Source organism: Tupaia chinensis, unplaced genomic scaffold (assembly GCF_000334495.1).
Source record: "Tupaia chinensis unplaced genomic scaffold, TupChi_1.0 Scaffold000146_1, whole genome shotgun sequence".
NCBI classification, from domain to species: Eukaryota; Metazoa; Chordata; class Mammalia; order Scandentia; family Tupaiidae; genus Tupaia; species Tupaia belangeri.
In genome coordinates this window covers 8617517-8629857 of record NW_006159616.1, presented here as the reverse complement: position 1 = coordinate 8629857, position 12341 = coordinate 8617517, and the positions used below count along the sequence as shown (strand labels likewise).

The 12341-nt window shown below is 46.8% G+C and overlaps 1 protein-coding gene across 4 annotated transcripts in view; it reads left to right on the top strand.

Annotated features, from left to right (window-relative positions):
• Nucleotides 1-11949, top strand: part of TMEM51 (transmembrane protein 51) — a 64975-nt gene extending 53026 nt beyond the window's left edge. For 2 of the 4 annotated variants that reach the window (XM_006145269.3, XM_006145270.3), the window contains exons 2-3: nt 6898-7445; nt 10815-11949. In XM_006145269.3, coding sequence (XP_006145331.1) covers nt 7105-7445; nt 10815-11226 — 753 coding nt within the window. In that variant the 5' untranslated portion in view covers nt 6898-7104 and the 3' untranslated portion in view covers nt 11227-11949. Of the gene's footprint in view, nt 1-5886; nt 5910-5967; nt 6371-6897; nt 7446-10814 lie in introns of those variants that run through there. The other 2 variants (XM_006145271.3, XM_006145272.3) reach the window with 2 other exon arrangements.
• The last annotated feature ends 392 nt before the right edge of the window (nt 11950-12341 follow it).

The window sequence follows — 12341 nt, the reverse complement described above, 5'->3', positions numbered from 1 at the left end:
GTTCAGCAGAAAGTGACAAGGAAAGGCCCGGCCTTCGAGCTTTGGGCCCTGAGCCGCATGTCAGCCAAAGCAGCTCTGCTTCCTATTTCATGTTACTGTGCTGGTTACACGCAGATTCATGGAGACCGAATCCAGGTGTGGTATGCCGGAGTGCTCAGCTGTCGAGCTGGGACCGCCTCCCCCTGACACAACCCCCCTCCTGGCCCTGGTTGCCCAAGAAAGTGCCTGTGAGTGAAGAGGAGCCACTGCCCAGGGCGGAGGAGCAAGCCTTGGGGCTCTCACCCTCTGCTGACTTCTACCTGGGAAGACCAGGGAACATTGGGACGGTCAGGTCACCTCGTGTCACCATGGAAATCACACCTATTGTGGGCACCTTTCCCTTGCTCCCAGCAAATCATTGGCATAGAGATACCAGATCTGGGTATCTGAGTACTTCTGAAAGTTAGTCATACTAATCCTCTCCCCAAGTGCCAACCTCAGGCAGGGAATGTCCCCTCGTTGATATGGAACTTGGAGTAAACTTCGACACTTGCCAGATAGGCGTTCATTTCTTCACTCTACAAATATGTATAAAGTACCTGCTGCGTTCCTGGGCACTGCGCTGGGCACATGGCAATGAATGAGGCAAATGGGACCTTCTTTCAGAGGGTTTATACTCGGGCTGGGGTGGGGGTGGGGGGTGGGCGAGGAGCCAGAAGAAAACAAACATGAGACTGTTGTAGACAGTGGTGCAGTGGCACCCACGCGTGGGAAGGGTGTCATCGCACAGCTCCGTGGGGGCTGCAGAGTAGCCACCTGAGGGAGAGGGCATTTTATACACACTGTATCAGGGAAGTCCTTGCTGAGGAGGTGACACTCCAACTGAGAGACAAAAGTAGTTGGACAAAAGAGACAGGTGGACGAGTGTATTCAGGCGCTGGGAACAGTAGGTCCAAAGGCCCCTTGGCAGGAAGTGCTAGGTTCGACTGAGGAACAGAATGGAAGTTGGGGAGGACTAGTGGGCTGGGAGATATGAGAGAGAGCTCCATCCGTCGGGAGACAGGTGAGACTGGAAGGCCGTGGCAAAAGGAGTTCAGATTTTACACTAAGAGTAATGAAAAAACATTGATGAGTTTTGGGAAATTGTTATTACAAAATATTTCAGTTCAAGACTATATATACAACTGATGTGAATTTTAAGGATACCCATGTACCCCCTCACTATTCTTTCAATATTACTCTACATTCTTCCTGTAGGTAGCTATTATTCTGAACTTTAGTTTATAATCTTTGCTTGTCTTTCAAATATTACAAATATTGAGCAATGTAGTATTTGGTTTTACCTGGTTTTAAACTTCATTGACATGGAATCATGCTCTGTATATTCTGCAGTTTGAACTTCAACTGAGCATTATTACATGGGTCAGAATTGTCCTCAAGGTGCGTGGAGTTGGGAGTGATTCGTTATCACTACTGTGTAGTAAACTGGGTGACATTTGTGGCTTATCCTTTGTCCTGAGATATGACATGAATCTAGTTCCTAATGCATTCTTGGGACCTTGTACTCTTGGGATAAACCCAGCTTGATCTTTTTAAAAAGATTCCATTCAGTAGAGTTTTAAGATTTTTGCAACTCTCCTGATGGATCCGATCGGCCTGTCATCTTTCTTTCTTGCCTTGTTCTTTTCTGGTTTTGGTATTGAGACGATACAGTCCTCATAAAATGATCTGAGGGTGTTCCTCTGTATTCTCTGGAACGTCTGTGTGAGATGGATGAAACCACAGAAGGCTTTGATAAACATAGCTACCGTATTGTCATCCTTTTGCAACCCACATTTTGCTGTGCAGCATTTTGGCTTCTTTTGGTACCACTATCTTGAATATCACACCTACCTCAACTCCTCCTTTTCCCTCTCCCCCTGGGAGGAACATGCCTACCCATAAGTACCTCATGAGACTGCAGTTTTCATAGCTTACTCAGAACACAGGGTCTCTAGTTCCTTACAGAGCGGTCCTTATGAAGACTTTAGCATGAAGAGTGGTTTTCAGGTCTACCTTAAATCTTCCCTGGGAACGTAGGTCTGTCCCTTACCTGGTTAACAATTCTTCTTAGAAACCCAGATACAAGATCTTTCTCTTCTCCATAGCTCTGCCTCAAACACGAGCAGTGACGGGTCCAGAGGTGAGTCTGGGGTCCCAGCTGCCACCATTTTAGGGCTGTTCCATTTTAGGGCCATGTTAGAGGCTAAATCCTCTAAGCACAGAATTAGCTTCTTACCATATTTTTGAAAGGGAAAGAACATCATACTAAATATATCATGGCTGCTGCCCAGGGTCAACAAGCCAGAAACGATAAACAGCCGGCCAGCTGCACTGCAGGGAGCTGGGGTTCCGCAGACCCCGTCCGGCCCGGACAGATCATGTCTGCAGAGGAAGGGCTGAGTCCGGCGAATGGGTTAAGCTACCATTGGACACAGAACCTTGCCCTGAACCCAAAACACAAAACCTTTAGGTTTTTTTTTTTTATATTATGAAAGTAAAGCATGAATTTTTCTGTTTTCTGGTTCTTATTTTCCCAGTAAGAAAAAGAAAATAAAAATCATCTTTAATCTCACCACACAGAGAAAATAACTATAAACATCACAGCATATATAATCCAAGTGCTTTGGAATTTCATATGGTGCATTAGTGTTTCTTAACCTTCTTTCATAGACTCTTTTTAAAATTCTTTTTAACATTCTTTCTTGAAGATTCCTCTCAACCCCATGATATTTTAATCCCAAGGGGACACTGCGTGTCTGTCTGTGTACTGTGGCCCGTGCAGGCCATCGTAATATCATTTTTTCACTCCATCCCTAAGAACCAGTTTTTGCCCCTTGCATGTGATCACACTCCATCTAGAACGTTGGGGACAGCAGGTCATGGTAGTTAAGGCACTGGATCCCACATAACCAACTACACAGTTTGAGTTCTGGACCTGACGGCTTGAAAAACATGCTGGGCACATGTGCATGCACGCCGAACATCCCAGAGGAGATTGGAGGAGAAGGGATCTCAGCATAGCCATTCCCCTGGGGGGAGCTTTCTTTCCTTCTCTGTCTCTCTCCAGCAAGTGCATATACCCTACAGCAAAGATCTTTTAAAAAAAAAAAATTTAAAGGCAGGCTAGCCTACACCTAGTGGTTAAGTGAGCCAGGTCCTAGAAGACCAAGCATGGTTCAAATCCTGGTCCTGCCAGCTTAATAAGACACACTGAGTGCCGTCCGTGTGCATGCCCAGAATGCCAACAGGATAGAGAAATGGAGAAGGGGTTGTGGTGCGACCATGCTCTACTAAGGGAGGGTGCTTTCTCCTCCTTTCTGTCTCTCTGTCTCTGTCTCTCTCTGGCAAACACGCATGCCCTCTGGCAATTAAAACAGCACAAAATAGGAAATAACAAACCTTTATATCAGAACTTCCTATGTGCTAGTTAGATGCTATTCTAGGTGCTTTATATACATTCATCTGCCTATCACAACTCCCCTGTGAGGTGGGGACTAGAGTTTTTCATCTCCATTTTGCCGTTTGAGAAACCAGGTCATAGAGAGGGTAAGTAACTTACCCAAGGTCACCAGCTGGGAAGGAACAGTGAGGATCCAAGCCCAGACAGTCTGATCCAAAGTTCAGTCTTAGCCACTCAGCATAGCTGCCTCGCAACAGCACAATCCGACTATAAAATATTCAAAATAGGGCTCACCCAGGAGTTTATCAAGAGGAAGAGCAAGCTCCCATCAAGCAGGGAGGGGTCCAAAAACTTGGAAAAGCTTATAAAAAAGAAAAGGGAAAAAAAAAATACATGGGCTTCAATTTTTTGCACTAAAATAAGATCATACTTTAATTCTGTTTTCTACAAATTTTTTGAAGACTCTTCTCATTTGTCTATATGTGTAGAGTTTTTTTTAAAAATTAGAGTCATACTGAACACACTGTAGTTTTAATCTTATTGTTTGAGGGGAACCAACAGGGGGCATGGTGGTTAAGGCGCTGGACACTCCCAATGTTCGACCATGGTTTGACGGTTTGAGTCCCAGACCTGGTGGCTTGCTTTTTCACTTTTCCTCTCTCTCTCTGTCTCTTCCTGTCTCTCTCTGATAAAATTAAAATAAATGAATAAATAAATTAAATTAAATTATAAAAAAATAGTTTAAAAAATCTTATTGTTTGACTTAAAAATATATCACTAGCTGCTTTGAGGCCATAATTTCATGAGTGTATGTGCCATACTTTATTCAACCAGATCGGGATTATCAGCTATTTCAGTGGCTTCTGGCTTCTCACTACTAGAAAGCTGTGGGGATTATCTTTGTACATAATTCTTAGAAGTTTGAATTACAAAGCTAAAGGCTATAAGTATTTTTGCTCTTTTGATTCAGAAATACCAAAACTCATCATCCAAAAAAATTATATGGAATTGCCCAATACCCTTTCCACACTGGGCATTATCACCTGTTTTGATCATTCACAATTTAACAGACCAAAAGAATATATGAATCCTAGCATTTTCATCTTTGCCCCAGCTCTCTTCTGGAGCTTGTCTTTCTACATGACGATATAAAGCAAAGCTTTAGTCGAGAATGAACCAGAACGGGGAGGGAGAAAGGTCAGAGTAGCCCAAGTCACAGGTCTGATAAACACACCCTCAGCCTCCCAGATCTAAGACCTGCCTCTCAGACATTGAGCAGGTACTCAGGAAGTGTTTTTCATCTCTCCTGCTTCTAGCACAATGCTCTCCACCACTGAGCCCTCCAAGCCTGACCTTGTCTTGTGCATTGTCAGATCAGGTGCATTCCCAGGGCTGCCAAAGCCCCAACCTTCCCTTCACTGGCCATGACTGACACTGGGAGAAACAACGCTTCTGTGTGTGGTAGACTGTTCCCAGCTGGTCCCAGCGCAGCTCTCTGCAGCAGAGCCCTGTACTCCACGTGCATATACACACACCTGCTCCTGCCCTTTACACATGCATGCATATGTGCACATGTGCTCACAGTGTGCACATGTACATGTGCATGAATAAGCATGCAGGTGTGAGTGTGTGTATATACGTGTGTATACAGGTGTGCATATGTGTGCACATACGTGGTATGCACTCAACAGTACAGGCCCTATTATATTGATGGGCTTTCTCTCACAGCCCGGAGCCTGAATGAGGACCCCCTGCTCTCCAATCCCATGGTATCTCTACTATCTTCCCAGTTTTTGGCTATTCCTTATAGATTTTTTTTTCCCTGCTGGCCTGGAAGCCCTGCTCATCCCTAATTTGCTCGCCAGTGTTTTTCCAATGCCTAACATGCTGCTTAGCAGGTGGTTAGAAGCTCAAGAAATGCTTGTTGAGTCAAAAACAAAAAGGGTTTAGGCCTTGCTATGGAGGCACAGGTGATGGTGTGCTGCTGCCTGATACACAGCCATACGGGAGATGCCAGGTTTGGATCCTGGATTGATCCGAACATGCTGGGTGCACACCTGTGATCTTGGCTAGCTGGAAGGCAGGGGGCGGGGGAGTGTCACAGTGTGGTGGGACCAGGGTTACCTGACTCTCCCTGCCTTCCTCCTTCTTGCTCTCAAAATAAACTTAAATAAATAAATCAAAGGCATGGACCTCAAGCTGATAAAGGATGTTGTTCCAAATATTTTTAGAGTATCTTTAACAAAATGGTCAGTTTCAGATTAAGCCCGTGGTTGGCCAAGAAAATATCTCCGCAGCATCAGATTTCAAGCAGCCTGGTTAGCTGTCCTTTGGAAAGATCGGAAAGAATGCAGAACTGGAAACAGGACCTCGTCCAACTAGACAGCTGTAAAGTTCTGTTGCTCCACAGAGCTTCCTGCTGCAGGGATAACGACTGCGGAGTGGTCAGCAAGGCATGCTGCTCACTCCTCCTTCTTGGTCCCTGAAGGTGCCGTAACCCAGGCCTCCCATGCCTTGCTTCTCTGCCTCGCTCTCAACCAACAGGCGCCTGTGACATCCCAGGACTGCTGGCTGCTTCCTTTAGCACAGGGCTCTGAGCTGCTTTGTGAGAAGAGGGTTTTTTTGGTCCAATTGGACACAGGAGCTAAGATGAGAAACACACAGCTTCCCTTAAGGAAAGGAAATCTCAGAGTGGTTGAAGAAAAGCTTGTCTTGCTGGGTAGCTTTGTGTAGCCTTGATTTGCTTCATTCAGTCCTAACTCGGGATCTTTTCTGAATCCCTACTATGTGCTAGGCTCAGAGATGATGGAGGGATGGGGTCACAGGAGGAGAGAGAATTTCCACTGTAGGTGCTTGGGGCTGGGCGGCTTGGAGGAGTACATGGAAGAGACACCAGAGCTGGAGATCAGAGAACCGCAAAATGCCAGAGAGCGTGCAAAGAGGGGCCAGGTGAGGGGATGAAGTAGGAAAATCAAATCAGGTTAAACAGCAAGAGCATCATTCTAAGGATCTGGCTTTTCTCCTGCAGGGGATAGGGAGCCATTGAGGGTGGTGGACAGACCACAGTAGGCAATTTGGAGTGGGGCTTACCCTCACCCGGGCACTGCTGGGCCCTGCTGCCCCAGCCGATGGTCATGGCTCGCCCATGCCATCATCCCCGTTTGTTGCTGCATTCAGGGAAAGCTGCAATTTCACTGCACTTCATTAAATTCCACAAAATGTTTTAATGACCTGAGTGCTGACCTCTCTGGCCTCCTGCAGGGAGAGGCCTGGCTTTTCCTTTTCGGTGGGTGTAGGCGGACCAGCCTTACACGGGATATGAGCACGTAAGACATCTGGAATGTATCAAAGGGCCTCCGGAGCCAGAGCCGGTGGCCGGGTTTGCTTCTGAACTCCTCCAGGGCAGAGCCGCTGTGTTCCCAAAGTGTCTCGAATCTGTGCTGATTTTTCTCTCTGCTCCTCTGCTTTTCTTCCAGACCTCTCAGCTGCAGCCGTCCATACAAGATGCCTCGCATTTGCTCGGAGCCACCCCTGCAGAGTTCAGCAGACGTTTCTTTAATGTGACGCTAGAGGTCTGGCTTAGTGCAGTGGAGTGATCTGCTGCTGCTGCTGCTGCTGCTGCTGCTGCTTGTCATTTATTTATTCTCCCTCTTTGAACTGGGCCCTGCCCCGCTCCCGCTGGCATGATGGCCCAGTCCAAGGCCAATGGATCCCACTATGCGCTGACCGCCATCGGCCTGGGGATGTTGGTCCTCGGGGTCATCATGGCCATGTGGAACCTGGTGCCTGGGTTCAGTGGGGCCGAAAAGCCTACAGCTCAGGGCAACAAGACCGAGATAGGCAGCGGCATCCTGAAGAGCAAGACCTTCTCTGTGGCCTACGTGCTGGTCGGGGCCGGCGTGCTGCTGCTGCTGCTCTCCATCTGCCTGAGCATCCGCGACAAGAGGAAGCAGCGGCAGGGTGAGGAGATGGCCCGCATCCAGCACCAGACGGGGGTCGTGCCTCCCACCCAGGAGGAAGACAGGTGAGGACCGCTGGCCCACCCTGCCCTCCCCCAGGGACGCGCACGCACAGACACACCTGTAGTGGTGCAGGTGCTTTAGTCTGGAGGGCCGTACCTCCCCACTGTCTTCCATGAAGGCTTGGTAAAGCAGTTTATCATTTTTTATTTTAAATTATTTATCCGATTTTATTTGTTTATTATTATTCTTCAATTTGACCAGAGAGAGACACAAAGAGAGAGAGAGGCAGAATGAGAAAGCAAGCTGCAAATCCCAGGACTTGAACCACAGTTGGCCGTGTGGGAATCCAGCACCTTAACCACCACGCCACCTGCTAGCCCCAACAATTTATCATTTTACTAATAACTTCATACCTGTGTATTGGAGTTTTCCCAATAATGTGGTCATAGTGGACAATAAGTGGACCAGGATGTCTACACCCTCACGGAAACTGGGTAGAGCCCAGAGTGACCTGAGCCTCTTGAGTGGTGGCCTGTTGTTCACCCCAGTGTACTGACGATGTATGCTTTCATGTTGGGAAGCGGTATTCTTTTATTTTCTTTTTAAGAATTATTTATTTCCCTTCATTTATTATTATTATTTAATTTGACCAGAGAGAGACAGAGAGAAAGGGAAAGTGAGAAAGTGATCCACCAGGGCCAGGACTCGAACTGCAGTCAAGCATGTGGGAGTCCAACACCTCAACCACCATGCCACCTGCTGGCTCCAGAAAGCAGTATTCTTTTAACCAGAAATGTCACAAACAAATTTAAGAGATGTGATAAACTGGGGAACAGGATGAAGGATAATATCCGTGTTATAAAAAGAGCCCTAACAATGATTAACCCTAACAATGATGCTCAAAGGTGAACACACTAGTATGAAAATGGGCAAGGGTGGTGAACAAATATTCATAGATTCTCTACCTCTTAAGTCATGAAATGCAAACAAAAAGGAGACATCATTTTTTTTTTTCCCTGTCCTATTGCCCAAGCTATGAGGGGGTCTTCAAAAACTCCCAGGAAAATGTATTGTGAAAAACCTCAGCATAGATTCCAAAATTTGTTTTTCACCCAAATGAACTTGTACGTTAATTCCGTTTTTCCGTGAACCTGTTGAAATGCCTTGCAGATAGCCCCCAGTGTTGGGGAGTTGTAGGGCAGGGGAATTGAAGGGGCAGTATTGAAGACGTGTGTGTGTCCTTACTGATTCTATTCCCAAGTTTCGCCCTGGGAGACATCACATGTGGGCAGAGGAGTTTGTCCAGTGCGTTCATCAGAGCATTACTCAGGGCAGTGCAAACTCAGAAACCACCCGAGTGCCCGTCACAGAGTAGACAATGACATACCCATTCACAGGGGGGCTCTGCAGCTGCGGTTGGCCTGTGCACGTCTGCTACTGTGGGGCCACAAACCCTGCACCTTTGGTAAGGCCCTAGGCACATCAAATGTTGTGGCTGGGCGGTGGGATTCCTGGGAGATCAGAGAGAAGTGCACCAGGATGTTAACAGTGAAGGAAGGATTGGAGATGTTTTTTATTTTCTGCAGTTTTTCTGTGTCATTTGGCTTTTTTTTTTTTTTTTTTTTTTTTCTACAAGCATTTCTTACTGATACAGCAAGAAAGGAACTGTTTTGAGTTGGGGAATATTAAACCCATTTTCTGATACAAAAAGATAACAGACTGCTCTGGAGAAACAGGACCAGTGGGATATATATATAAGTGGACTTTAAAAAGCTTGTGAAGAATGTGAATCAGAAAACTTGGGGCCTGCAGATGGTAAAATGGCTGCATTGCTGAACTCCCATGTAGTCGACCATAGTTCGGGTCCTGGACCCTGTGGCTAACGTCATGCCGGGCACGTGTGCTTGCATGAGTGCCCAAAATCCTGAGAAGAATGGAGGAGAAGGGATTGTGGCTTGACCATCCCCCCAAGGGTTGATTTCTCGCTTTTTGTCTTTCTGTCTCTCCCTCTCTTTGGCAAGCACATGCGAGTACCCTATAGCAAAATCGCTCAGAAAAAGTAAGAAAACTAGATGTATATTAGAAAACTATGTGTGGTTTTAAAAATGTTTACACTAAAATAAACTCATGTTTAATTCCATTTTCCATGAACTTGTTGAAGTCCCCTCATATATTAAGAAAGAGGGGTACTACAAAGAATTGATTCACGTGATTATGGAGGCCGAAAGTCCCACCATCTGCTGTCTGTGAGCTGCAGACCCAGGACGGCCAGTGGCATGATTCGGTCTGAGTCTGAAAACCAGGGAACCAATCGTGTAAATCCCAAGGGCGGGAGAAGTCCAAGGGCAGGAGATGATGAGATGAGCCTCAACTCAACAGTGAGACAGGAAATGGGCCAAATCCCTCCTTCCTTCACAGATTGGATGGTGCCCACCCTCACTGGGGAGGAGGGATCTGCTTTGCTGAGTCCACTATTCCAGTGCTAACCTCTTCCAGAAACACCCTCGCAGGCACCCCAGACATCGTGTTGGTCATGGTGACATAGGAAACTAACCATCACACATGCTTATTCTGGAACACTTGGAAGATACAGAAAAGAGCAGTCACCTATAATCTCCAGCCTAGCCATGAACACCCACGAGTTACTCCTAAAGTAGGGTGAGAGCAACGTCAGGGCAGTGAAGTTTCTGATGATGGCATTGTCAACCCACAGATTCAGCTGGGGGGCGCCAAGGTCCTAGAAAATGGCTGTTGGTTTTACTCTCTGTGTAAAAAAATGTCCTGACTTTGGTTTTGTCTTTTGATTATCAGGTGAGATTAAGGCTGAGGACCTGGTCTTTTTGAGTCCAAGAATGAACTTGGAAGAGAAAATTACAGAATAATTTGAGATATGTGTCAAGTTTCATAGTTCAGATATTCCTTCTCTACCTGGGGACAATCATGTTGCTTCAGATTGGCAGCTTCTTCATTTATTTTTGTGTTGCTGTTAGCCAGAGGACCTAGTTGGGCACTGAAATTAGCATCCCCACCATTTTCTTTTTTTGTGAAAGGCTTAAAGGCAAAAGAGGTTTAACGTTCAGGTAATAACAGGGTAGGGGTTGAGTGTAGAATTCACTTCCTGCCCTTTCACTTCCTAAAGATGTGACGAAGTCACTTTGCCTTGCTCAGTCAGTTTCCCCATCCACAGAATGGGTAAGTAATGGCACTTAGTTCAAGATGGTGTTTGGAATATGAAACTGGCTCATATGTGTGAGGTACTTAGAACAGCATCAAGCCCCTAAGGGACATGGAGTCAATGTGTTCACTTTCACTGGTTAAGGACCCATTTACAAGGCTGGCATGCATGGACCCAAACCCAAGGTTCGGAGTCCATCTTTGTATGATTTGAAACAATTTGAGTGCGTGCTAACACTGTATTTGTCCTCTTGCAGCCAAGAGGAGGATGAGGAAGAGGCTGCCTCCAGGTACTACGTCCCCAGCTATGAGGAAGTGATGAACACAAACTACTCAGAAACAAGGGAATTGGACCAGAACCCAAGGATGAGCATCTCTCTGCCCTCATATGAGTCATTGACAGGGCTTGACGAGACGACACCCACAACTACAAGGACCGAGGTGGAGACCAGCCCAGGGAATCCCCCTGACAGGCAGAACTCGAGGCTGGCCAAACGCCTGAAACCACTGAAAGTTCGAAGGATTAAATCTGAAAAACTCCACCTCAAAGACTTTAGGATCAACCTCCCAGACAAAAATGTCCCTCCTCCCTCCATTGAGCCTTTGACTCCTCCGCCACAGTATGACGAAGTCCAGGAGAAGGCCCCCAATGCCCGGCCACCTGACTGAACATCCCACTTATGCTGTGTTCCCTCCTGTCTCTCACACCCTCCACCCCAAAGGACTGTCACAAAGCCACTTAAGTCACAGCTGAGACGCGGAGGGGCCAGATGCACACTCTGCAGCTCAGACGGGTGGGGAGGGATTCTGTGTCAGGGGTGACTCTGCCCCTCCGAAGCCTCGTGTAGCAGGTGCATCAGCAAGAGATGCTGATTGGAGCTCGACCTCCTGCAGAGCGGGGTCATGTGGCCCAGGGGCGTGGCATGGCATCTTCCCCATTCCTCCCTCAACTCTGACTGTTGGTGACGCACTCCTCCTCCCAGCTGGGAAAGGATGCCCAGTGCCTGGTTGAGACTGCTCGTTTGGCTTCCACTTCCACTAGACTGTTCTGTTTCAGGAAGAAAACAAGCTTCGTTTCTGCTTGCTTTACCAGAGTACTGAGCTATGGGTAGGAAATCCGACCTCCACTCTGTAGAAAGTACACAGGGCCATTATGTGAATTAAGCAGTGGGCCCAGTTGGCGGCTCTCTCAGCGCCCCTGATGCTGTCAGTTCTTTGAGGGCCTAATGCCTGATGAACTTCAGCTCACGATGCATGAGGAAATCGTGTTCATCGGTACACTCTACTAGTCTCTTCAGTGTAATGGCAAAAAAGAAAACTCTAGGAGATGTTCTGTTCCCTCTGAAATGTCATGCAACTGAGCTTTTTGTAATAAAATATTTTATATGTATACATTTGGGTGCCGAGTTACTTGAGCAGCTCTTCAATACTGACTTGCTTAGGGAAAAAATATCAATACTAGCTAATACAAGAGGACTTTAAAAATCCATAGAAAATGGAGTTAAAGTGTGGGTTTATTTTGGTACAAAATTTTTGAAATCTGTATATAGTTTGTTTTGTTTTTAGTTTGCTGTAGGCCACATGCACTCACCAGAGACAGAGAGGGAGCGCGGGAGTAAAATATCACCCCTCAAGGGGATGACCATGCCACAGTCCCTTCTCCTCTTGGGATTTTGGGCACACATGCACATGTGCCCAAAGTGTTTTTAAGTTGCTGGGTCTGAGACTCAAACCATGCAGTCGTCCAAATGGGATCCAGTCATCTTATCCTCTATGCCGCTTGC